The sequence below is a fragment of the Cornus florida genome, unplaced genomic scaffold (assembly GCF_030987335.1).
Source record: "Cornus florida cultivar Cherokee Brave unplaced genomic scaffold, ASM3098733v1 CherokeeBrave_3.0.0_Hap2_Chr07, whole genome shotgun sequence".
Classification (NCBI taxonomy): domain Eukaryota; kingdom Viridiplantae; phylum Streptophyta; class Magnoliopsida; order Cornales; family Cornaceae; genus Cornus; species Cornus florida.
The window spans coordinates 54557750-54581919 of NW_026775577.1; the positions used below are offsets into that span (position 1 = coordinate 54557750).

Here is a 24170-nt window from a genome sequence, read left to right on the forward strand (position 1 = left end):
CCAATGTGACCCTCGACGAGGTCACAAAACCCAAAGGAAGAAAATGCAGAAGCAACGTTTCAAAAACGGAAAAGAATGAACCTAGGGGCAAAATGGTCATTTCACACTAAAATGGGCATGAACGTGCACACCATTGGAAAGACAATGAAAAATTAATAAAGATAGACTCAAGAATCACTTGATTCGGAGTCCGGACGACAAAGATATGAAGTTCTGAAGTCGAAGGAAGGGAAACCCTATTCCGGTTCGAACCAAAAGCAGACACTGCCTTACTAAAACTTGAATAACTTGAGCAATAAGAATAATTTGAAGCTCTAATTAGTACCATTGGAAATCTTATTTCGACACGATCAATTTAGACTCAAGAACGGACCAATTCGGAGTTAAAACAAAGAAGTTATGATGATTTGAAGTCGGAGGTGCAGTGCTGAACCAAGACACACACACCCGTGAACAGTACTACGAGCACTCAAACAAGGACTTCAAGCACTCAAAAATTGCCCTAAGAGATCTGACCAAAGTTCGAGTGCTCGAACTCCCCATTTAGAACGCTCGAACTCCTATAGGCTGCTCCTGAAATGCTGACTTGAAATGCAATTTTGAGGACTTTCTGGGCCTTTTTGAGAAAAACATAAAGAAGAAACTACCCTCAAAATCATGTTTTCTAGCCAACCATGCCAAAAGAAAACTTTATTTTTTATGGAAAAACCCCAAAATGCCCTTATGCTCAGTTTAGGCTCAAAACGGCAAAAAATGTAAGTTTGCACCAAACATATTTTTGACCCCAAATGCACTTCTAGGCTGAAATGAATATGCACGCAAACGTAATAAGTGATTTTGAGCGAGCAGAAATGGTCCACGGCTCTCGAAAATGGCCGATGCAAAATCCGACCCCCTGACGGCCAAAAAGGCAAAAATGAATTTGAAATGGATATTTTGAAAACCAAAATTAGCAAATGATTGGAAATTACCATTTGGCCCTTGGCCACACTTCATGCATGATTAATGAGATCCTACGGAAGAATCAAAATGGAACTCCCACACCCGATGCAAACATAGTGAGACAAAACTTAACATTTTTTTCAATATTCTCATGATATTTCATAAAGTCAAAACTACATAGAATACAAATACATATCATTGGCCTCCGGCCTCATCTCATACATATCAAATATATGGTAAGGAGTGCACTCATGTACACATTACATGTTTAAATTCAAATATACATTTTTTGACATATAAGGCTACAAATGGCTTTTCAAGCCAACCTTTACAAGAAATGAAAATCTTCAAGTCCACCAATCATCTATACCCTTTACAAGAAAAGTAAGCACTTAGCATGCTTTTCTACAAAAGTGAAAATACACATAGTATGGAATTTAAATATCGTGGATGCATGCAAAATCGGAATCAAATCCGAACACGAAAAGTGAGGTTATGCCAACAAAGTGACAACTGAGAAAAAGACGAAAGCAAATAGTGTCACAAAAGTGAAAATGTGAAAATGACTCGGTCCTCAAAGGAAGTCATTAATCTAAGGAAAAGAGTCTCGGAAACCATCCCCGAGCACTCAAGATGACACTAAGTGATGAGAAACTGAACTCAAAAAGGATAAGATCAACGGAAAAAAAAAATATCCGTGAAAATCTGAGAAAAGGAAAGGAAGGAAAATGGCCAGTCATTACAGCCTTCCCACCTTAAAAGGATTTCGTCCCCGAAATCCAGCCCCAACCAACAAAAGGCGAAACCAGGAAAACCACAGAGTATATCTCCGAGTATCCCACACAACACGCTACACCAGCGGCCTCAAAGTTGAAAGGAACCCCACAACCCAGTGTCATTTGCACCCATGTGCTCATGACAAGACAACCTCTCAAAAGGAAAATGACCACGCAGCCATACAACAAGTCAGAACTCACACACAAAACCCAAGGTCAGACAAGGGAACGGAAGACAACAACCAAAAGCATCCCTCCTGACAACCATCAAACGGATCCAAAACACATCCACCAAAAAGGACTCCAAAATAATTACGTATCAAATCAGGGTACAGAACAAACACAACGTGGCAGTACGAATAGTGACCAAAACCCGCCCACGACGCACTCAAATGTGTGGTAGCAATGACAGTACCTAGTGCCCGCCCACACTTACTCGTCAGTAAGGTAGCATCGACGGCAAGTAGTACTCACCCACGACACATAACTTTGTATGGTAGCATGACAGTATAAAGCACTAGTTCATAACCTGCCCCCCACTAGGTCTACCCATGAAACCTCTCGATACAAATGACGTCAATGTCAAAAATGATCATTTCCAAAAGTACTACGGGGACCAACATTTTGTGAGAGTTAAGATATGGTCCAAAGATGTCCGGCCGGACCATCCTGGCCAATCCCAAAACTCTGACAACAATGCTATAGGTACTGTTATGCTTAAGGCCCCAAATCCTCAACACAGCAAAAACCAACATCTCCAATGTCTCAAAATACCCCTATAAACATCAATCAGGAATCCAAAACCTGACAAGCAAATCAACACCTACAAAAATCAAAATGTACCTTACGATAAGACATTTCATCGAAAGTCCTTCATATCTCCCTGAAACAAATCAATTACAAGACTACACCGTAATCAAACATCAGATCCATATCCCTATCATAGATAACTAAATCCTCAAAATACAAATCCACCAAGTGGCACACACATCAAAATGCCAACAACCAAGGTCACAAAATGAATCTTTCAAAACCGTACTTGGAAACACCAAGTTAAATCAAAATTCCTCAATTTTTGATCCACAACCAATCATCAGAACTACGATTCCTTAAAGCTACGCCTAGCTGTAACTAGGACGAGAAAACTCTACAGACAAGCCATATCCAACAACGATCTTTCAAAACTCTTCTAAGAGTCAACCACATCAAGGTCTCCAAAACTGAAACAAGTCTCCAAAAGACATCCCTAAACAGCGTCAAACTTACACAACAAGTCAACCATATCCCCAATCAAATGGACACAAGTCCCCTTAAAATGATCTCACACCAATCCACTCACTCTGAGTACCACAACCCGTCAACAACCATGGCAAAAACTCCCCAAGGGAAGATATGAAAGAAAGGGAACCACCAGTCCTAAGAAGGACAACACCACGACTCCATCTCTGAAATGAAAGACAGCAAGGACAAAGACTTCACCTCCTACTTGGAAGTAAGTCGACCAAATTCATCAAATCCTCACCAAGGACTCACGACAACGATAGTGATCCTCACGGACCAACCAACCCCAAAGTTGTGCACACTGCAACGAAGAGAAGAGACTCACTCCTTGTGAAGTCCCTAGCATGAACTAACACAAAACCCTTGTGGAAACCCGCATACACACTACGTGAGACCGAGGGAAACAAATGGGGAAAACCAAACCTGGAAGTTATGCATATGACAAGGAAATGCAACTACCAAGAAATAAATCTACTCACATAGATAAAAATCAAAGGTATATGCAACACGTCTCCACGTAAGCACAAAAGCATGTCACTAAAGCGCAATAACAACATGGCATCTCTAAGCATATAAAGAAGGCATGCTAATGCCACACAACAAGAAGGCAAATATGGATACACTTCCACCTACTCATACATCACAATAACATAAATCATACTACTAACATGGTAGTAAATGAAACGGTAGAAAATAAAATGATGCAACAATGAACCCCATGGACATCGTGTCCTAGAGTGTCTAGGAAAAAGGAAAGACCAGCCTAGTCATAACTATCTCCAAAAACCAATGCGACAACAACCTGTCTCAAAATAAACGTGAGCCTTTACCACAATGGTAAGACTCCAACAATCCAATGCCAAATCTAGAGGCGACGCTATACATGACACTAACAATGCAATGCTCTCACCAACCCAAAACATCAATCAATCGACTCAATCCCAAAAGTATCATCACACAAAGAGAAGTCAAACAAAATGGCTACTTTAGCCGTATAATCAGACAACCAATTCAATCTCCAAAATTGTCCTCAAAATGACCATCAATCATCGTCTCAACACCAGACGCCCAAAACAAAACTCATATCATCACCAACCAAAAGGACAACGCCTATTACAACAAAACCAACATTGATTCCATCCGAACTGCACTTGTAGCTAACCAGTACGGTAGCATGACAGTGCCATGCACCCGCCCACAACGTACCCGCCCACGGAAATTGCAATATCGGAGGAACCTTCCAAAATAATTAAGGATCCTAAGAGGTCCATGACCTCATCATGGCCCAAAAACAATAATCCAGCACCATGGCAACGCCAAAGGACTCACCTCACGAGGGCTTAAACAAAAGGCGTCTCACCACCTACCTCAAACCAATGCTAGGTCGACAACAACCTATACTACCAAAAAACCATGTGGACAATCACCAACAACCTCAAGGAAGAATGCCAAAATGAAACCAATTTCACCAACCATCGTACTAAGTGAAAACTCACCAAATGACTCAATCTCAACTCAAACATCCAATGACTAATCCCAAGTCCTGCTAAATATGCAACACAATGATGCATATACAATTTTAATCTAGCACACATCATATGTCATGCTCTTTACATTATTATAAAATCATGCTTAAACAAACGGCATACTACATATACCACATAAGCACATAAGCATTTAAACATGTTATCAAACCAAAACATGTTATCATGAAGCATATAAACATATAGAGCATGGCAACATAAGCATGATATGCACCCAAAACCTGTTGTCCAAGGTATTCAAACCTAGGAGCTCTGATACCACCTGCGACGACCCTGGATTTTTCAACCCAATGTGTCATGTGATAACCCAAAACGGATCCAAAATGCGGAAGCAAAAGATAAAACAATGGTCTTTATAGATACAACACTCCTCTAAGACACCAATGTGACCCTCGACGAGGTCACAAAACCCAAAGGAAGAAAATGCGGAAGCAACGTTTCAAAAACGGAAAAGAATGAACCTAGGGGCAAAATGGTCATTTCACACTTAAATGGGCATGACCGTGCACACCATTGGAAAGAAAATGAAAAATTAATAAAGATAGAATCAAGAATCACTTGATTCGGAGTCCGGACAACAAAGATATGAAGTTCTGAAGTCGAAGGAAGGGAAACGTTATTCCGGTTCGAACCAAAAGCAGACACTACCTTACTAAAACTTGAATAAATTGAGCCATAAGAAGAATCTGAAGCTCTAATTAGTACCATTGGAAATCTTATTTCGACGCGATCAATTTAGACTCAAGAACGGACCAATTCGGAGTTAAAACAAAGAAGTTATGATGATTTGAAGTCGGAGGTGCAGTGCTGAACCAAGACACACACACCCGTGAACAGTACTTTGAGCACTCGAACAAGGACTTAAAGTGCTCGAAAATTGCGCTAAGAGATCTGCTCAAAGTTCGAGCGCTCGAACTCCCCATTTAGAGCGCTCGAACTCCTGTAGGCTGCTCCTAAAATGCTGACTTGAAATGCAATTTTGAGGACTTTCTGGGCCTTTTTGAGAAAAACACAAAGAAGAAACTACCCTCAAAATCATGTTTTCTAGCCAACAATGCCAAAAGAAAACTTTATTTTTCATGTGAAAACCCCAAAATGCCCTTATGCTCAGTTTAGGCTCAAAACGGCAAAAAATGTAAGTTTGCACCAAACATATTTTTGACCCCAAATGCACTTCTAGGCTGAAACGAATATGCACACAAATGTAATAAGTGATTTTGAGCACGCAGAAATGGTCCGCGGCTCTCGAAAACGACCGATGCAAAATCCGACCCCCTGACGGCCAAAAAGGCAAAAATGAATTTGAAATGGATATTTTGAAAACCAAAATTAGCAAATGATTAGAAATTACCATTTGGCCCTTGGCCACACTTCATGCATGATTAATGAGATCCTACGGAAGAATCAAAATGGAACTCCCACACCCGATGCAAACATAGTGAGACAAAACTTAACATTTTTTTCAATATTCTCATGATATTTCATGAAGTCAAAACTATATATAATACAAATACATGTCATTGGCCTCCGGCCTCATCTTATACATGTCAAATATATGGTAAGGAGTGCACTCATGTACACATTACATGTTTAAATTCAAATATACATTTTTTGACATATAAGGCTACAAATGGCTTTTCAAGCCAACCTTTACAAGAAATGAAAATCTTCAAGTCCACCAATCATCCAAGCATTACGAGAATCGCAACCTTGATTCTTGCACCTGAAATATGCCTCAGTATCGTGGGGGTGAGTAACATAAAGATACTCATAGGAAATGAGCATGCATCGACCTACGTTTTACAAGTTTGCATGATTTAATTATTGTGGTTCATTCCACCTAACGTCTATGTCAAAGGTGAGACTCAAGGAGCATCCTAGCTACCTAGGATCATTTCTAACATCAATCACCACATTCTTGCAATTTTAGCAACATAGGGTCATGCTTACACAAAGCAACAACATAGGAGCATGCTTACCCAAATCAACAACATATAGATTCTCAAGGTAATCAACTTGAAGTCTAAAATGCAACATCAACTAAATACAACAATTTAGCATAATTAGAATATCGAATACCACACATCAAGACATAGGTTCTCTAAGTTATCAACTAGAAATCTAAAAGTGTAAAATCAACTAAATATATCAATTTAGTATGGATGTACTTAACAACATCAAAATCACCAATAACTAAAACCACAAGTTACAATATAAACATGATTGTTAACTTGGAATTGAATGCGAAAACAAAAAATGGAAGACTTGGATATCTACGCTCGGAATTCTGCTGAGACCTCCATGGTTATTCCGGGCACTAACCCGCAGGGAAGACCACCCTAAGTGCGCACTATCTCAATTGGGGAGAACTCATACCTCCCGCACTAGAGCCAAACTCTAGCCATGTTGCTAGTAACCATGTCCCAAGATAATCTAAAATAATCAAATAAGTTCACAAATTATAAATAACTTATATAATGCATGAAAACACATTCCATGCACAAGTAGGTTGAAACCACACAATCCATGCCTTAGAGTTTCAATTCTAAAATGACATACATAATGTCAATTACAAAGTGTGCAATTCACTATACATGGCATCAATATATTCTATAAAGAAAACATGTTCTCATGAATATAAATATAATAACAAAGTTGTCCAGTGCTCAAAACACAATCAAGTGAATACATAACAAGTTCAAGTCCATGATTTGAATATAGAAACAACTTCTAAAATACCAATAGATCCATGGAGCCATTAGATAGAATTTAATTAAACAAGGTGATTAAATTCTCTAGATTTCAAATAGCCTCAAATTAATATATGTTAAGCAATATATCACGGTCTTTACATATATCAAATTAAAAGTGCAAGATAGGCAAGATATCATCAAATAGAATTTAATTAATTTAAATCAATTAAATCTCTAGATTTCAAAAGTTGTCCAAATGATCTCAAATTAATTTATATCAAGCACTAAGTCATGGCCATACCATATATCTAGTCTAAGATGGATTACAAGCAAAACACAATTTACTAGAATTTAAACCAAATTAAATCCATTTAATCTCTAGATTTGAAAACTCATCTAAATCAACCCAAATTCATATATATCAAAGATCAACTCATGGCCATGCCATTTACCAAGTCTAAAATGAGTTATAAGCAAACTACCATTAATCATAATTTCTCAAATTAATACACTACATGCATACAAGTTGTATAAGTATCAAAAACATGCAAGACAACAGACATATAACCCTATAACATTCCCTACCTCACTAGAGAAGTGTCTCTCTAGAATCCAAGGCAAAATCAACACAAAAATGGCAAACCCTTCTAGGGTTATGAAGAGGAAGATGAGGGGAACAAAATGTATTCCCAAGTTCAAGCTTGGAAATCAATGGAAGGCTCTCAAAAATCAAGGTCAAAGCTTAAGGCTTTAGGCTCCATCCATGGAGGCTAGGGTTTTCTTTACAAAAGAGGGAGGAAATGAAAAATGATGAAGATGAAATGTGAGTGGAGGGGATAGAGATCCTCCACTCACTATGTGCTCTTACACTACCTCTCACACACACACTAATGCAAGATCAAATTATGAGCCTACACTTGTCACAAATCCAAGGCTCCATCCTAGGCTAAATCTCAAGCCTACACTTGTCAACCATCCAAGCCAACAAGTGCACCAATCCTAGGCCAACAAGTGGTTAAATCTCCACCCTCCACATGTCCTCATCCAAGGCCTCAAAGTGTTTCCACACACATCACAACAAGTGGACCAATGAGAGTGTGACACTTGTCACACTTTCTGGAAATTGCAAAAAAATCGTTTTTGAAAATATCTTCCAAATTAAATTGCAAAATGGTCCCTAAGACGAAAAATAATTACTTTACAGTAATTACACAAAAACCCCTAAATTTTAAAAAATTACAAAAAGTCATGCATCTATACCCTTTACAAGAAAAGTAAGCACTTAGCATGCTTTTCTACTAAAGTGAAAATACACATAGTATGGAATTTAAATATCGTGGATGCATGCAAAATCAGAATCAAATCCAAACACGAAAAGTGAGGTTATGCCAACAAAGTGACAACCGAGAAAAAGACGAAAGCGAATAATGTCACAAAAGTGAAAATGTGAAAATGACTCGGTCCTCAAAGGAAGTCGTCAATCGAAGGAAAAGAGTCTCAAAAACCATCCCCGAGCACTCAAGATGACACTAAGTGACGAGAAACTGAACTCAGAAAGGAAAAGATCAACGGAAAAAAAAATATCCGTGAAAATCTGAGAAAAGGAAAGGAAGGAAAATGGCCGGGTCATTACATATGATATCTAATCTCTTGGTTCCCCTCTCTTTTTGTAGACATCCTCTCACCAAACCCCTCAAAAACCGAGCTTCATCTCCCCCCAAAAGAACATTTCCAACCACTCCATAAAAGAGGGGAACCGAAAATTAAGGGAATCAAGGAACAAGTGGGCTGCAATGTTCCTTCGAGCACTCGAAGAAGTGGCTTCGAGCGCTCGAAGATGCTCAAAGTGATTCTGCCCGAATTTCAAGCGCTCGAAGGTCCTTCTTCGAGCGCTCGTAGATGCAACAGATTGCATTCTTCTACTTGTTCTGCTCTAAGCTACTTTGGTAAAAAAGCCATAACTCCCTACTCCGAACTCCAAATGACAAACCGTTTAATGATTTAGAAAGCTAACTCAAAGCTCTAAGTATGTCATGTTTTGATGGAAGTCCTGTTCTCAAGTTTGGTGGGTCTAAAATGAAGAGCAAAGTCAAACTTCACTGCTGCCAGGCTGTTCTGCGCACCTTTGGTTAAAAGGCCATAACTCTCTGCTCCAAACTCCAAATGAAGAACCGTTTGATGATTTAGAAAGCTAATTCAGCTCTAAGTATTCCATATTTAATAGAAGTCCAATTCTCAAGTTTATTAGGTCAAAACGGACGAGTAAAGCCATACTCCACTGCTGCCAGGCTGTAAACTTTAGCATTGCAGACTTTGATATTCAAGAAGTCATCAAAACATCATTTTTATTCCTTTTTGGGAAATAAACTTCAAAATATATAAAAACATGCAAATGAAGATATTCCATATAAAATAATCAAATAATGGACCTAACTAATGCAATTAAGGGCGCTTGAATATGCAATATTCGGCGCTTATCACACCCCCAAACTTACATTTTGTTAGTCCCTTAGCAAAACTAGAATGAAAACTCTTAATGAAATGACAACAAATCTCCTCTTTCATGAGAGCGACGGTTGCATTTAGCATATGCAACAAGCCTTTTAAACCCCTAGGCGTCCCTAGAGGACGATTGTCTCGTGAGGGTTTAACAGGAATGTTACCCATAAACATCAAACATGGTGCATGAAGATGCACAAAGCTCATTTTCAAACTTGGAACATAGAGAACATTGGAGATAGAATCATTATGAAGACTACCTTGTGTATATGAAGCATTGATAGAACAAAATGGCTAATCATCTTTCAATTCTCAAGTATCAACATCATAGTCTATATAAATACTTCAATTGTCATATCATAATAGAAATCATCTCAAGCTTCATTGAAAGTGAACCGGATTCCCAATATGTGGCTTTTACCTTATTTTTTCAATTTCAAAACATAAGTCTCCAAATCATTGACTTTCCCTTTTAAATGAGGTCTCTAAGGCATAATTTATTCAAAATACACATTTTTTTATTTTTTTTTATTTTTTTTTATTTTTATGGTCGTGCAATGCCGAAATCCTTTAAGCTTTCTAACCGACCCATGTAGCAAGTGTTAGGCCAAAAACTCCCAAACCAGATAGCTTTAGGGTGTTAAGTGAAGGACACTCCATGGGCTTAATAACTCGAGTTGGCAAGGCTACGAACTCCAACGAACCATATTTATTTATTTTTTTATTTCGTGAATGACCGTGCAATGCCTAAGTCCCTTAAGCTTTCTAACTAACCCATGTAGCAAGTGTTAGGCCAGCAACTCCCAAACCAGATGGCTTTAGGGTGCTAAGTGTAAAGACACTTCAAGGGCTTAATAACTCGAGTCAGCAAGATTACGAACTTAAAGTGGTCATTATCATTATTTATTTCAATTTTTTTTTTTTTTTTTTTTTTTTTTTTTTTTTTTTTTTTTTTTTAAGTTCATGCCAAAGATATCCATTCATTAGGGTCATCAATTCAAATCAACTGAGTCAGGGTCAAGGTCAATCAGGTTGCATGCCTCACAATTGAGTTTTCGGTGTGCATCTGTGCAGTGTGAAGCATAGAAGAGTATGATACTTGAAGATAATCTAATTGAAGCATTTATACAAACCTTTTCAATCCATATGTTTAATAGATTTTTCTCAATTCAGAACTATCATTTACATCTATACACAAAGTATTCAACACATGCTTCAATCTCCAACAAATTCCAAAATCATTGCTTCCATTTTTTTTTTTAAATTTTCAGTTTTATACAAATCTATTTGAACAAAATAGCAAATGCAAACACTCTACAATACACAACACCATACACTATACCCCCAAACTTGAATGGCACATTGTCCTCAATGTGTGAGACAAAGATGTATAAATAAAGAGCATAGGGGATAAAAGGAACAATAATACTAAGTGATTGAGGCAACTCCGGCATTGTGGCCGCATGCAATCCCGTGAAGAGATGCCAGGATGATCTTCCCCCAAACTTGGACATAAGTACCTATCAAAACAACACTAAAGTACATAAGTATAAAAGCATAAGCACACAAAAACAAGCTAAAAATGGGCAAAGGAAACTAAACTATGCATATCCACAAGTTCATGAAATCAAATCAAAAATTGTCTAGTAAAATCAAAACATCTAAAAATTAAAATAAAATAAGATAAAATCTAAAATAAAATAAAATAAAATCTAACTACGAATCTCAAAGTAGGTTTTACCCTACACCAAGTCTCTCTAGAGAGTTATGCTTCCCCAAATAAGAAAGTTCTTTTAAAAGTGGAGGAAAAAGAGCTTGAAGATAAGATTTGAAAAGTGGTAACGGAAAGACCTCAACCCATTCTTCATCCTCAATGAAGAACTTTGGACTATGGGGCTGCTTTGGATGATAGGAAGGTGGATCAAGTGAGGGCACATTAAGTAAAGACTTGTGAAGAGTCATAATTAGCGTGGGAATTTCCGGAAAAATATCCTCCACACTTTCAACATCCTCCTTACACTTATCCGGTGGTTCGGGCTCAACAATTTGTGATAACTCAAGAGAGGGAATGGGAGGAGATGTAAGCTCCCAAGAAAGAGATAAATTTGATGTTGCCCAAGAAAGAGAGTGAATGGGGGAAGGAATATCAAGCAAAGAATTTACCTCCCAAATAGAATTGTCAACATCAAAATCCTCATAATTGAAATGAGCCAAGTAAGTTTTTAGAGGATCTTCCATTGATGGAGGTGTATCACATGAAGGATTCTTTAGGGGCTGTTTTGGATTTTTAAAGGAGACAATCTCTTCATCATTATTTTCCTCATTTTGAACCAAAAATTCTTCAATTTTTTGTGTGGCAACAATTTGATCTTCAACCATAATTTCTTCATTTTCACATGTGGTAACCATTTGATCATTCTCATGATGAAAGTTACTAGGAGTAATCTCATCATTCATAGAATTTGCTCTTGGATTGGCCACAAGTTCAATGGGAAATTCTTCTTCCTTTTCATGATTTAGAGCATTAACCATTTGTTGAATTTAAGCAATTTGGTCATCTAACTCAACTCTAAATTGGGAATGAGAATAGGTGGTGGATTGCATGCTAACAGTGTCATCCAACATTTGCTTGTTAGAATCCATCATTTACTTGTTGATAGACTCTATCATTTATTTGTTGGCAGCAATGAACTCATCCAATTGAGATGGTGGAAAAAGAGAAGAGGGCTGGAAATAATGATCATTAGGTTAAAAATTGGCGTGAAAATGTTGCCCATGAGATTGTGGGGCTGAATTTCCCATGTCATGCCACAAGAAATTTTGATGATCTCCCCAACCTGAGTCATAACCATTGAAATATGGATCATTATCCGGTTCAAAGAAATTTACATTTGGTTGCTCTAGATAAAAATCTGAAAATTGTCCTGGTGGAGGACAATCTCTTGTATGATAGGTATGACTAGAGCAAACTGCACAAAACTCATGTGGTGTGTAAAATTGAGTTGAAGGAAAATTACTCTCCATTTAGGACTAATTCAACCTCTTGTTGAGATACATAAAAAAAAAAATTCATAAAACATATATACAACACAAACAAGATACATAATAACCCTTCACCAAAACATCCACATGCAATGATCCCTTTCTCCTCAACTATCAACAAGATAGAAAATAAATGGCCATGACAAGGACCGATGCTTTGTAAAATAGTAAAACAAAGAATAGCCTCGACAAGGGCTACACAATAAAAAATCACTAATTTAAACACATGCAAAATATTCACAATCTTGAGACTAGAACTTTGAAAAACTTACCGGGAGTCCTTAAGATTTCAGATTTTCAGTTTCTCCTTAGCGAGTTTTGAGTTCCTAGGATCACACAGAAACACACAAAACACAAAAACACAAGAACAAAAACTATACACAAAACAAAATATTCACAATCAAACTAAAGATAATTTTTAAAACCTCGGTCACAAAACCGTTTGAAATCCTCCGCAACAGCGCCAAAAATTGATCGACGGATCGATTACCAATTATAAATCAACCCGTTTTGTAATAGCACAAATCACTGTAAAATAAGGCTATTGGTCGGGTAAGTCGAACCACTGGGACTGCTAGTTTATGGAAACTTAGGTATCTAGGATCATCTTTTAGAATGATAAGGGAGTTTATAAAGGATTTGTTGGATTGTCACTAAAACTAAAATGTGAGGTTCATAAAATAAAGCTTGCGAGAATTAAAGCGAGATAAAATACGAGTAAAGACAACTAGGGAAGTGAATCTGCCTCCATCCCTCTACACATGCTAGATATAGAACTAATTTAGGGGATAAACAATATATAATGGTCAAGAATTATATAGCGACACATAGTTGCCATATAATTAACGAGAAGTACATTAAGCCTTAAACAAGCATAATCCACCAAAGGTGAATGTGTTTAAACTACTTAAACTAGGATGCAACTTAAACACACTTACTTGGATGAAAGATTATCAAGTTCTTGACAAAAATGATGAAGCACATGAAGGTAGAGATTAAGCATACACCATCAAAGGATTTTCCTAAGTAATGATCTATCAAAGTCACCTATCAACATGCCATTAAACCATTACATAACCTTATTTCCATTGTCACCATGAAAACATAAGCAGTATAATTAATGTAAGACATTACCTAGAACAAGATAATCAACTTAGAAAAATCATTCATATAAATATCAACATCCATTACAACCATTGAAGTGCTCTTGGTCAAGAAAAGACCATAGAAAATACATTGTAATCCCCAAAATAGAACTATACTAGAACATGCTTACAAGGGGGAGGGGCTTCATCACCTCCCTAGAGGAAGAATTAGTACCCATGGATGCCCGAGAGGAAGGAAGAAGCTTACCTCCAACCTCCATTTTCAAGCTCCCTCTTTGTAGCCATAAGAACTTTATCCTTTTCTCCTTTCTCTCTCCAAAAATCTTGCAAAATGATCTATGATATCTAATCTCTTGGTTCTCCTCTCTTTTTATAGACATCCTCTCACCAAACCCCTCAAAAACCGAGCTTCATCTCCCCCCAAAAGAATATTTCCAACCACTCTATAAAAGAGGGGAACCAAAAATTGAGGGAATCAAAGAACAAGTGGGCTGCAATGTTCCTTCAAGCGCTCGAAGATGCTCGAAGTGATTCTGCCCGAATTTCGAGTGCTCGAAGGTCCTTCTTCGAGCGCTCGAAGATGCAACATATTGCATTCTTCTACTTGTTCTGCTCTAAGCTACTTTGGTAAAAAAACCATAACTCCCTATTCCGAATTCTAAATGACAAACCGTTTAATGATTTGGAAAGCTAACTCAAATCTATAAGTACGTCATGTTTTGATGGAAGTCCTGTTCTCAAGTTTGGTGGGTCTAAAATGAAGAGCAAAGTCAAACTTCACTGCTGCCAGGCTGTTCTGCGCACCTTTGGTTAAAAGGCCATAACTCTCTGCTTCAAACTCCAAATGAAGAACTGTTTAATGATTTGGAAAGCTAATTCAAAGCTCTAAGTATTCCATGTTTTAATAGAAGTCCAATTCCCAAGTTTATTAGGTCAAAACTGACGAACAAAGCCGTACTCCACTGCTACCAGGCTGTAAACTTCAGCATTGCACACTTTGATATTCAAGAAGTCATCAAAATATCATTTTTATTCCTTTTTGGGAAACAAACTTGAAAATATATAAAAACATGCAAATGAAGATAATCCACATAAAATAATCAAATAATGGACTTAACTAAAGTAACTAAGGGCGCTTGAATATGCAATATTCGGGGCTTATCACCTCCGGACCTTTGATAACATTGCCTAAATGCTTCGTACCATTTTGCATAATATACCATATACAAAGATGGTGATGTGTCTCGAGCATCACCAGTACTAATACTTTTGTAATAATTGCATATTGGTCATTTATAATTGTCTTCGAAAATTTGTGAGACATTGCCTTCAAAAATGTCTCAAACAACCACACAAATGAATCCGTTGTCTCTTCATACATCAAAGCACCTTCAAATATAACTATTTCTCTGTGATGATTTAGACCAAAAAAAGCGGCAAATGGTCGATTCACATTATTCACCTTGTATGTTGTGTCGTCAAAGCACCTCCAAATATAACTATTTCTTTGTGATGATTCAGACCAACAAAAGCGGCAAATAGTCGATTCACATTATTCACCTTGTATGTTGTGTCGAACGGCACAATATCTCCAAAATGACAATAGTCAATAATCATCCTTGCATCAACCCAAAATATATTAGTTATCAAGTCATCTTTGTCCAACTAAATCGTATGAAAAAATGAGGGATTTTCTAATATCTGGGATTGAAAAAACTTAAATATGGATCCAGCCTCTCCAAATTGTAATTTCTTTTGTTTATTGGTTCTCAAATAATTTTTTTGGTCTACTTTTATAAACCCAAGCACTTCTTTTGCCCCGGATTGTCGTCCCATTAGTTAATATGAAAAACTAACTGGTAGTCCAGAATCATCTGCCAACTTGATATCAATTGCTTGAGGTACAGAGATGTTTCGTTGTGAAGGCATCAAATGAGTGCAATCTTTTCTAATAATTTTATGGTTGTGCTTCTCTTCTAATCTATCTACGAAAATATATTCATTCCTCCCTTTCAAATTTTATATGCTTGAATACACCACATCTGACCCTTGTTTCTGCCCTGGCTTCTTTTGTAAGATGGTCCCTTTTGCCATTTCCTCTATAAGCCTCCTTGGAACATACAGATTGGGCAGAAATAATTTCTCAAGTTTTATAGTTTTTATTGGAATAATCCTTTCTCACACTAAATCCAACTTCACGTCCGCATGCATTGTAAAAGTCTTATGCATTTTCAACGGACTTGAACATCAATCGAAATTTGGGTTTATGGCCTAGTTCACCTAATGGACTATCCATTTAAAACCACCACCTATAAGAAGATAACAAAGTGTCTTAGAAAATGCAATTTCTCAAAAAAAATTTACTATTGTAAATATTTATAGTAGTAACCAATAACTTATATATGCTTTTTCAGTTATGCAAGTGATATTCAAGTTCAAGCTCAATATCTTAGCAAAAAAAGCTCATATCATGATACCATTATGCCTAAGGAATACAATAATTATTCTTATGAAAAATTAGTAGATAATGTCAGCCATTTGAACAAAGGGCTATGTATTACCCAAAATAAAATTATGTCTACTTATATGAAATTGCCAACTTAAACACATCACAAACAATCTCAAAACAAAATCTGCGCAACAATTACTTAAAATTCGTAGAAAATTCATTTTAAATCAAAATAGAGCAAACAAAAATGATTTCAATCAGTGAACCACTCCGAGAAGTTTGATCTTAGCCAATGAAATCAGTTTCTTAAAGGAAAAACAGTAGTCAAAGAAAGAACTGAAAATAGAGCTTTTGGCAAAGTTTGTTCATTGAAAAATATAGGTAGCTGAGAACATTTCAAACTTTGGTTTTTTAGTACAAAGTAAAACAATTTTCATTCCCTTATTTCTGATCATTAATTCGCAATCCAAATAGATCCCCCTTGAAAACAACCCAAAAAATGTAGAGCAAAAAATAAATATAATAAGATAGCAATCCATCAAAGGAGATTCATAGTTAAACCATGTCATCTTATTCAACAAAAGAGGCATAATTTTCACAAAATTGTTTGTTAGGAAGAAAAAAAATAAATAAATAAATAAAGCACGGTCTTTTAGATTTGTGGAGCAAACCAAACTAAAGCATTGAACTTGAGGTTTGGTGATCGAGTTAGCTAGTCGTTTTTGGTTGAGACTAAAAGGGCGGCTGGATGACCATGCGAAGCAGTAAGACGGTGTTTGGCTCGATCATTTTGGTTGTTTTGCTTTGAAGCCCAAACGTATAGAGATATGGTGACAGATATGAGAACCACCCCAAATAAAACACTACATAGCAATTATAACCCAACCTTACCATTAGTCCCTGCATCATCTCCATCACTGATGTCTCACTCTAAAAATCTTTATTTCTTTCTCTAGTACTACCTCTTGTATTGTGAGATTTAATGGAGATATAAATCTGGAAAATTTGATAATTTTTCAATGTTAAAAAGTTCGTCAAACAAAAATTATTGAAATTCTGTTTTTCAGAAGCGATAAAAGACGGACGGTACTCTCGAATTTTAAGAAAAATATCTGCTGAAGCTCTTCTTATAGGAAAATAAAATATCATTCTCCGTTTGTTTACAAGTAAAGCAAAAAAGGGGAAAATTGCTTAGCCTAGAAATTTATTTCCTCGTTTTCAGGGAAATTTTTTATTTTTTTTCCTAAATGAAAGGAGTATATATATAAAACAAAATAGTACATAGTAGCATATGAGGACAAACCCTCATAAGGGAAACAAACCAAGTCCTAAAAAAATGACAAAAACAACCTAAGCTAAAAGCAACTGAAAATTACAAAATGTCCTGCAAATTAACTCTCAAAACATCAAGAACCTCCTCTAGTATACTATTAGCTAGCTCCTTAGCCTTTCTTTCTTGCTTATCATGTAAACGATTATTCCTTTCCCACCAAATGAAATACAATATTGTAGTAAACATAACTCTAGCCATCTTTTTAACATCCTTTCATTGCTGAAATTGGATAAACTGAGTTGCTAAATCGAAACCCCTCTGCAAATTCCAGACATATAATTCAGCCAAGAAATGCCATACTTTCTAAGTATAATCACAGTTATAAAACAAATGGTCTACAGTTTCAACATCTCTATAGCAAAGATATCATCGTGATGCTAGAATAAAACCTCTTTTCTGCAAAAAGGTCTGAGTTTTAATTGTTTTATGCATAACCAAAACAGAATGAAGTGACCACCTTGGCCTCCCTCCACTCCAACATAAACCAGCCCAAGCGACAACATCCATTTTCACTCTAGCAGCTTCCCATGCGACCTTGAAACAAAAAGGTTGAATCCATTTAATCTGATCCACCCCACCTGTAATTATCTAATTTTTAAACAGCAACAACATCTCTTGTGTTGAGTTACTTAGTTTATCATCATCCCAGTGACCATTTGTAATGAAATCACACATACTAATCTTCTTATCACGACTCAGGTACCCAAGATTCCTATGGTTAAAGAGTTCTCTCAAGAACCTGCCTTCACACCAAGGATCCATAAAAACTTTAATATTCTGCCCAGTTCCAATAATGTATCTGCAATTGACCTTCAGAATCTCTCTAACAACAATAATACTCCTCCAGACAGCTGAAGAAGCAACTTTAGGAATCACATTCCAGTAAGAAGCCTTTTTCAAATAGCAATTTGAAAACCATGCCACCCATAGCCTGTCCTTAAACAATAAAAAGTCCTAAAAAAGACTGATCTTCTCAGCAGTATCAATATCTGCAATTCTTCTCAATCCTAAACCCCCTTCCTCATTGGGAGCAGTAATCTTCTTCCATTTTATGCCATGCATCTTTTTAGTATTTTCAACATGACCCCACACAAAGTTCCTCATTCTCCTTTCAATGCAACTAGAAACAGCAATAGGAAGAGCATAAACTGATGTCCAGTACTGAACCATTGGGATAATAACAGCTCTATTAAGTTCCACCCTACCTGCTAAAGATAAATGAAGACCATTCCATCTTGAAGTAATGGAAATAATTTTATCTACCAGACTTAAACAATCAGCTCTCCTCAGCATTTTATCATAAATAGGTAAGCCTAAATAAGTGAAAGGTAAGTTTCCTAACTTACAACCCAAGGACCTAATAATGGACTTCATTATTCTAACTGATCTAGTAAGATAAACTTCATATTTATCTTTGTTTACAGCTAGACCAGTAGTATTTTGGAATTAAGTCAATAAATTTTTCACAGTTAAGACACTTCCCATATTTGCTCTGATCACAAGTAACAGGTCGTTTGCAAAAAATTGATGAGTAATAGGTAAACTAGCCTGTAACGCAGCTCGAAAAGGCACCACCTTACCTTTCTGAACCTCCAAGTCCATCATACCAAAAAAATAATCAGTAACCAATGTGAATAGAAGGGAAGACAGAGGACACCCATGCCTAAGACCCCTCTCTGGTTGAAAGAAACCTTGTGGAGTACCATTGATGAGAATTGAGAACCACACTGAAGAAATACACTCTGTAATCCACTTTATCCACTGATCCCCAAATCCAACTAACTTTAATAATTTCAGCAAAAAGGTCCACTGCATTGAATCATAAGCCTTTCTCAGATCAATTTTCCAAGCCAGTGTTAGACTAGTCCTCTTAGCCCCAAACCCCTTCATGAGCTCATTAGCAATGATGATGTTATCTTGAATTCTTCTGTCATGTATGAAGGTTGATTGTTCATTACCTACTAATCTCCCTAAAACCATAGCTAGACGATTAGCTAAAATTTTAGCCACCACTTTATAAAACACAGTATCAAAGAAATAAGTCTGTAGTCAGTCACCTGATTAGCATCTTTCTTCTTTTGGATCAGAGTAATAAAAGAGATGTTTGAGCCTTTACCAAGGACAGGATTTTTAAAAAACTGAATATTGCTGCAGTAAAATCCTCCCCAACAATTGACCAATATTGTTGAAAGAATCTAGCTGAAAATCCATCTGGACCAGGAGCTATATCAAATCCCATCGCAAAGATTGTATCTTTCACCTCCTCCTTTATAACTTCAGCCTCTAACATAAACACCTCTTCCTCCTATAAAGATTTTTTAATATACTTTTGATCAGGTTCAATTAAGCTATCACAGCCCCTTGAATAAGCCTTTTGAAAATGAGCCACAAACAAGTTACTAATCATATCTGGATCAGTAATCAAAACCCCATCCTGATGTATAACTGTCAATTTACTTTTTGCTCTATTATATTTAATCTTTTGGTAGAAAAACTTAGAACATCTATCTTGTTCTTTCACCCAAGTAACCCTTGATTTTTGAGCTAAAAGAATAGATTCATTTGAAACTGCAGCCTCCAGATTAGACCTACACTCATCCTCCTTCCTGATCAGCTCATCATTTGTAAGATCAGCAGCCAATAAAACTTGTAACTTTTCTAATTTGTTTCTACAGGAAATAACTTCTTCATAGATTGAACCAAATTTGTCAATATTCCACTGTCTCACATCCTTCTTACAAAGTTTCAATTTGTATAACAATTTTGAAATTGAATCCCCCTTGAACTGAGCACCCTAGGAATCAGCAACAATATCTTTAACCACAGGTTGTTTGTCCCATACCAATAAGAATCTAAAAGGTCTAGGACTAGAAGCAATCTCAACAGGCAAATTGAAAAATAAACCCCAATGATCTGAAGTTAATGGAGGAGTCAGAAACACAAAGGAATCTGGATAAACCAAAGCCCACTCCTCATTCATCAAACCTCTATCTAAATTAGCATTTATTCTCCTACTACAAAACCTTTTATTACACCAAGTGTAAACACCATTGGCCACATGCATATCAGATAAACACAACTTATCAATTGTATTATTAAAATCTGCAAAAACCCTTGGAGAGTGAATTCTTCCACCCTTTTTCTCACTATTAAACCTAACAATATTCCAATCACCCAATAACAACCATGGACCATCAATCACTTGATTAACATCTTCTAAATCCCTCCATAACTGACCTCTTTCCATAGCAGTGTTTTTAGCATAAACAATAGTGACAAAAAAAGTGATAGCAGTACCTCTAACATTCACTTTCAGATTAATCAGTTGATCCTTAGATACAATAACATCCACCCCAATCTTCAAAGAATCCCAACCACACCATATACGGCCACCTATAATAGCATTATAGTTATTAACCCACTCCCAGTTATACCTGATCCGATTCTTAATATTTTGAAACTTTGAGAAGTTTACTCTAGTTTCTACCAAACCACAAAAAAAAATTGAGGAGCCACTCAACCAAGCCATAACTTTTTTATGCATTATTTGCCTATTGAGTCCCCTATCATTGAGAAACCAAACTTGGTGGAATAGCCCCACCTGCTAACATTCCTCTACTGATTCTCACACTATGATCAACCTCAACCTCTTTCTTTTTATTCTTCTTTTTCTGTTTCTTAGAAGAAGTTCCCCTCCAGGAGAAAGTGAATCCACTTCTTTACAAACTTCCTGACTTGTTTCCTCTTGGGTCTCCTTGACAATTTCCTGAGAATAAACTACATTTTCCAATAACTCCAATTGAATAGGAGAAGAATTAGAGTCCTCTTCATCATTCTTCTTTTCATCAATAACTATAACCCCAGTCTTTACAACCTCCTCTCTAATAGGAATTTCATCAAGCACCTGAAAAGCATTAGGAGATATTATCATGGTCTAGGATACTGGTTGCCCGACCTTCAACTTTCCTTTAAATTTTTTCTGAACTGTAAAACCCTCCAAGTCTTCATTCCCATCCTTTGGCACAACTTCATCTTGAATACTAACCAAATCCCCTATTTCCTGGTCTTTGATCTTTGGCTTTACCACCCACTTCTCCTTTGGTTTGAGAGGTTTAGATTTATTCATAGGACACATAGCGTCGAGGTGATCCATTTTCTTACAAAACGTACATACTTGAGGCTTCCATTCATATTCAACCTTTACTTTACACTGCAGCCCATGTAATCTGGTTTGTATGATTTCTAGAAAAACACCATCCACCTCCATCTCAGCCAAAACATGAACGTACAAACCTTTATCACGACTTTCAATCACATCATCCATATACAATGGTTTAGCTATATTAGATACAATCTTTGATATAGATGTCCCACTACGTGTATGGACGGGCAGGTCACAAACCTTCATCCATATTGGTACCATAGCCAATATATCCCTTTCTAGTTGGATGCTCTTATGCCATTTCTTCACAATAATCGCACGTCCTTGGAAGGTATGAAACCGAGATAACACTTGAAGTAAATCCTCCTCAGAGGGAAAACGAACCTCAAAGAAACCATCATTCATAGACATTACCACCACATCCTTATGCCATCATTTTTGCACATATGATTTGAAATAAGGATAGTACGGTTTGCTCCCAAGCACATAACATACAACAGAGTTTTTCTAATATTTCAGTTCTTCTGTAATATCTTCATCTTCAATAATAATATCTTTACCTCGGCTCTCACTATAATACGTGAGAGGTGTACGATTAATAGAAGTTACTGCAGGTGGAATAATACCCGCCAGTGAGGAGGGTTGCCCCTCCTCCATCATACAACCTTCTTCCCCAGGCTAAACCTAAGAAACCCTAGAAAACCCTAATCGTCCAGTGTGCTTGAGTTCTGGGTATTCTTTATTTATGATTTCTAGACTGAGGATTGCTTGTTATTTTTCTTCTGAAGACCTTTTGAAGCCATGATTGGGGAATTTAAGTTGGTGCTTGGAATGTGAAGTCCGTGAGTGTTTCAATTGAATTTTTATTCAAATGGGCGGAAGAAAGAAAACAAATTTTAATGTGAATGATGTTATAGATTTTCTGAACCATTCAATGGAGGAAAAACCTCGTCTTTCTTTTGTAATTCCCTTCATATTAGTTTTTTGGGTTGTTGAGAAATGGGTTTTTTCCCTCTCTAATTGGGTTCCACTTTTCATTGCCATCTGGGCAACTAATTCATTTGTGATTTCCAGGAAGAAAAGAAAGGAAAAAAAATATGCAATTCCATACGTCTATTATGTGCATGTATATGTTGTATCTATATATATATATATATATAAACTGGGCTTGGGGGTACTTAATCTACTGACGTTTCAAGGGAACATAGGTGCGATTTGTTTGGTTATATATGAACAGTAAAAACCATGTGCAATTTGTTTGTTCGATACCTCTCTTTATAGCACTATCCTACACGGAATCGTACTATTGCGAATGGTAAAATAAGACACATCAGAGGATACCTTGTTGGTCGATGTGACTAAGGTACTCCGCATGGTCCACATTACTGTCCTCATTAATGTTCTGCATTGATGAAATGGAGTGATGAAAGCTACCCCTTCCCCTAGGATTACGAACAACGGATTCAAGATTCAAATTAAGTGGGGCAAGAATAGGATTCAATGATTTACGAGCATGCATGCACTATCAAAACAAACAACAAATCATAACAAGTATATAGCAAGCACTTCTCCTCCTCAACAAATCAATCAACAATCCTCCACATACAATGATCCCATACTCCTATGCTTTAAACAATATGCAAGAAAAGTAAATTGCCTCTATATGGGCTCACGATTTATCTAAGAAATTAAAGACTTGCCTTTACGCTGGCTCACGATTTAACTAGAGAAAGAGTTAGAAAAGCTTACAAAGGGTCCTTAAGCAACTTCAATTTTTTCTTTGCCTTACTTTGCTCTGCAATTTTTTTTATTTTTAGCTTGTTATGCTTTTACTTAGCTTTGCTTGGCTTGCTTCTTTGCTTTTGAATTCCCCTTTTGCTTCACTTCCTTGGCTTAATTCACCTAGCCAATCAAGAACAAACACAACAAGTAACCAAAATAAAATAAAAATAAAAACAAGATCAAAAGAGTATTAATGCTTAATTGATTTCCAAAATACGACGGTGCCAAATCCCCGGCAATGGTGCCAAAACTTGGTGTGGTCAATACCGAAGCATGCAAAAGTGTGTAGTGTGGCCAAGTTTAAATTTAGAGATTGCCACTACCACTTCTAACTATAAATATAGCTAGGGTGAGTAGGGATCATCTCAAAGGAAATGGAGTATATTTAGCTTGGAAATTAATGTCGGATTAGTAGGTTGAGTGATCAAAGATGTTTTGATTGGTTAATTAAACTATAATGTAAACTAAATAGATGTAAAGTAAAGCAATTGAGGTAAAATGAAATGTAGATAATATAAGAGAGGGGTTTTGGGATTTAGAGTTCACCACTAAGCATTACCT

The 24170-nt window shown here is 36.6% G+C and overlaps 1 protein-coding gene across 1 annotated transcript in view; it reads right to left on the reverse strand.

Annotated features, from left to right (window-relative positions):
* Positions 1 to 22238, reverse strand: part of LOC132266226 (uncharacterized) — a 31863-nt gene extending 9625 nt beyond the window's left edge. The window contains exons 1-8 of the mRNA XM_059767080.1: positions 21621 to 22238; positions 21401 to 21569; positions 20508 to 21058; positions 20196 to 20459; positions 19805 to 19970; positions 19246 to 19677; positions 18631 to 18870; positions 18405 to 18516 (exon numbers count right to left, since the gene is read on the reverse strand). Coding sequence (XP_059623063.1) covers positions 18405 to 18516; positions 18631 to 18870; positions 19246 to 19677; positions 19805 to 19970; positions 20196 to 20459; positions 20508 to 21058; positions 21401 to 21569; positions 21621 to 22238 — 2552 coding nt within the window. The remainder of the gene's footprint in view (positions 1 to 18404; positions 18517 to 18630; positions 18871 to 19245; positions 19678 to 19804; positions 19971 to 20195; positions 20460 to 20507; positions 21059 to 21400; positions 21570 to 21620) is intronic.
* Between the last annotated feature and the right edge of the window lie 1932 nt (positions 22239 to 24170).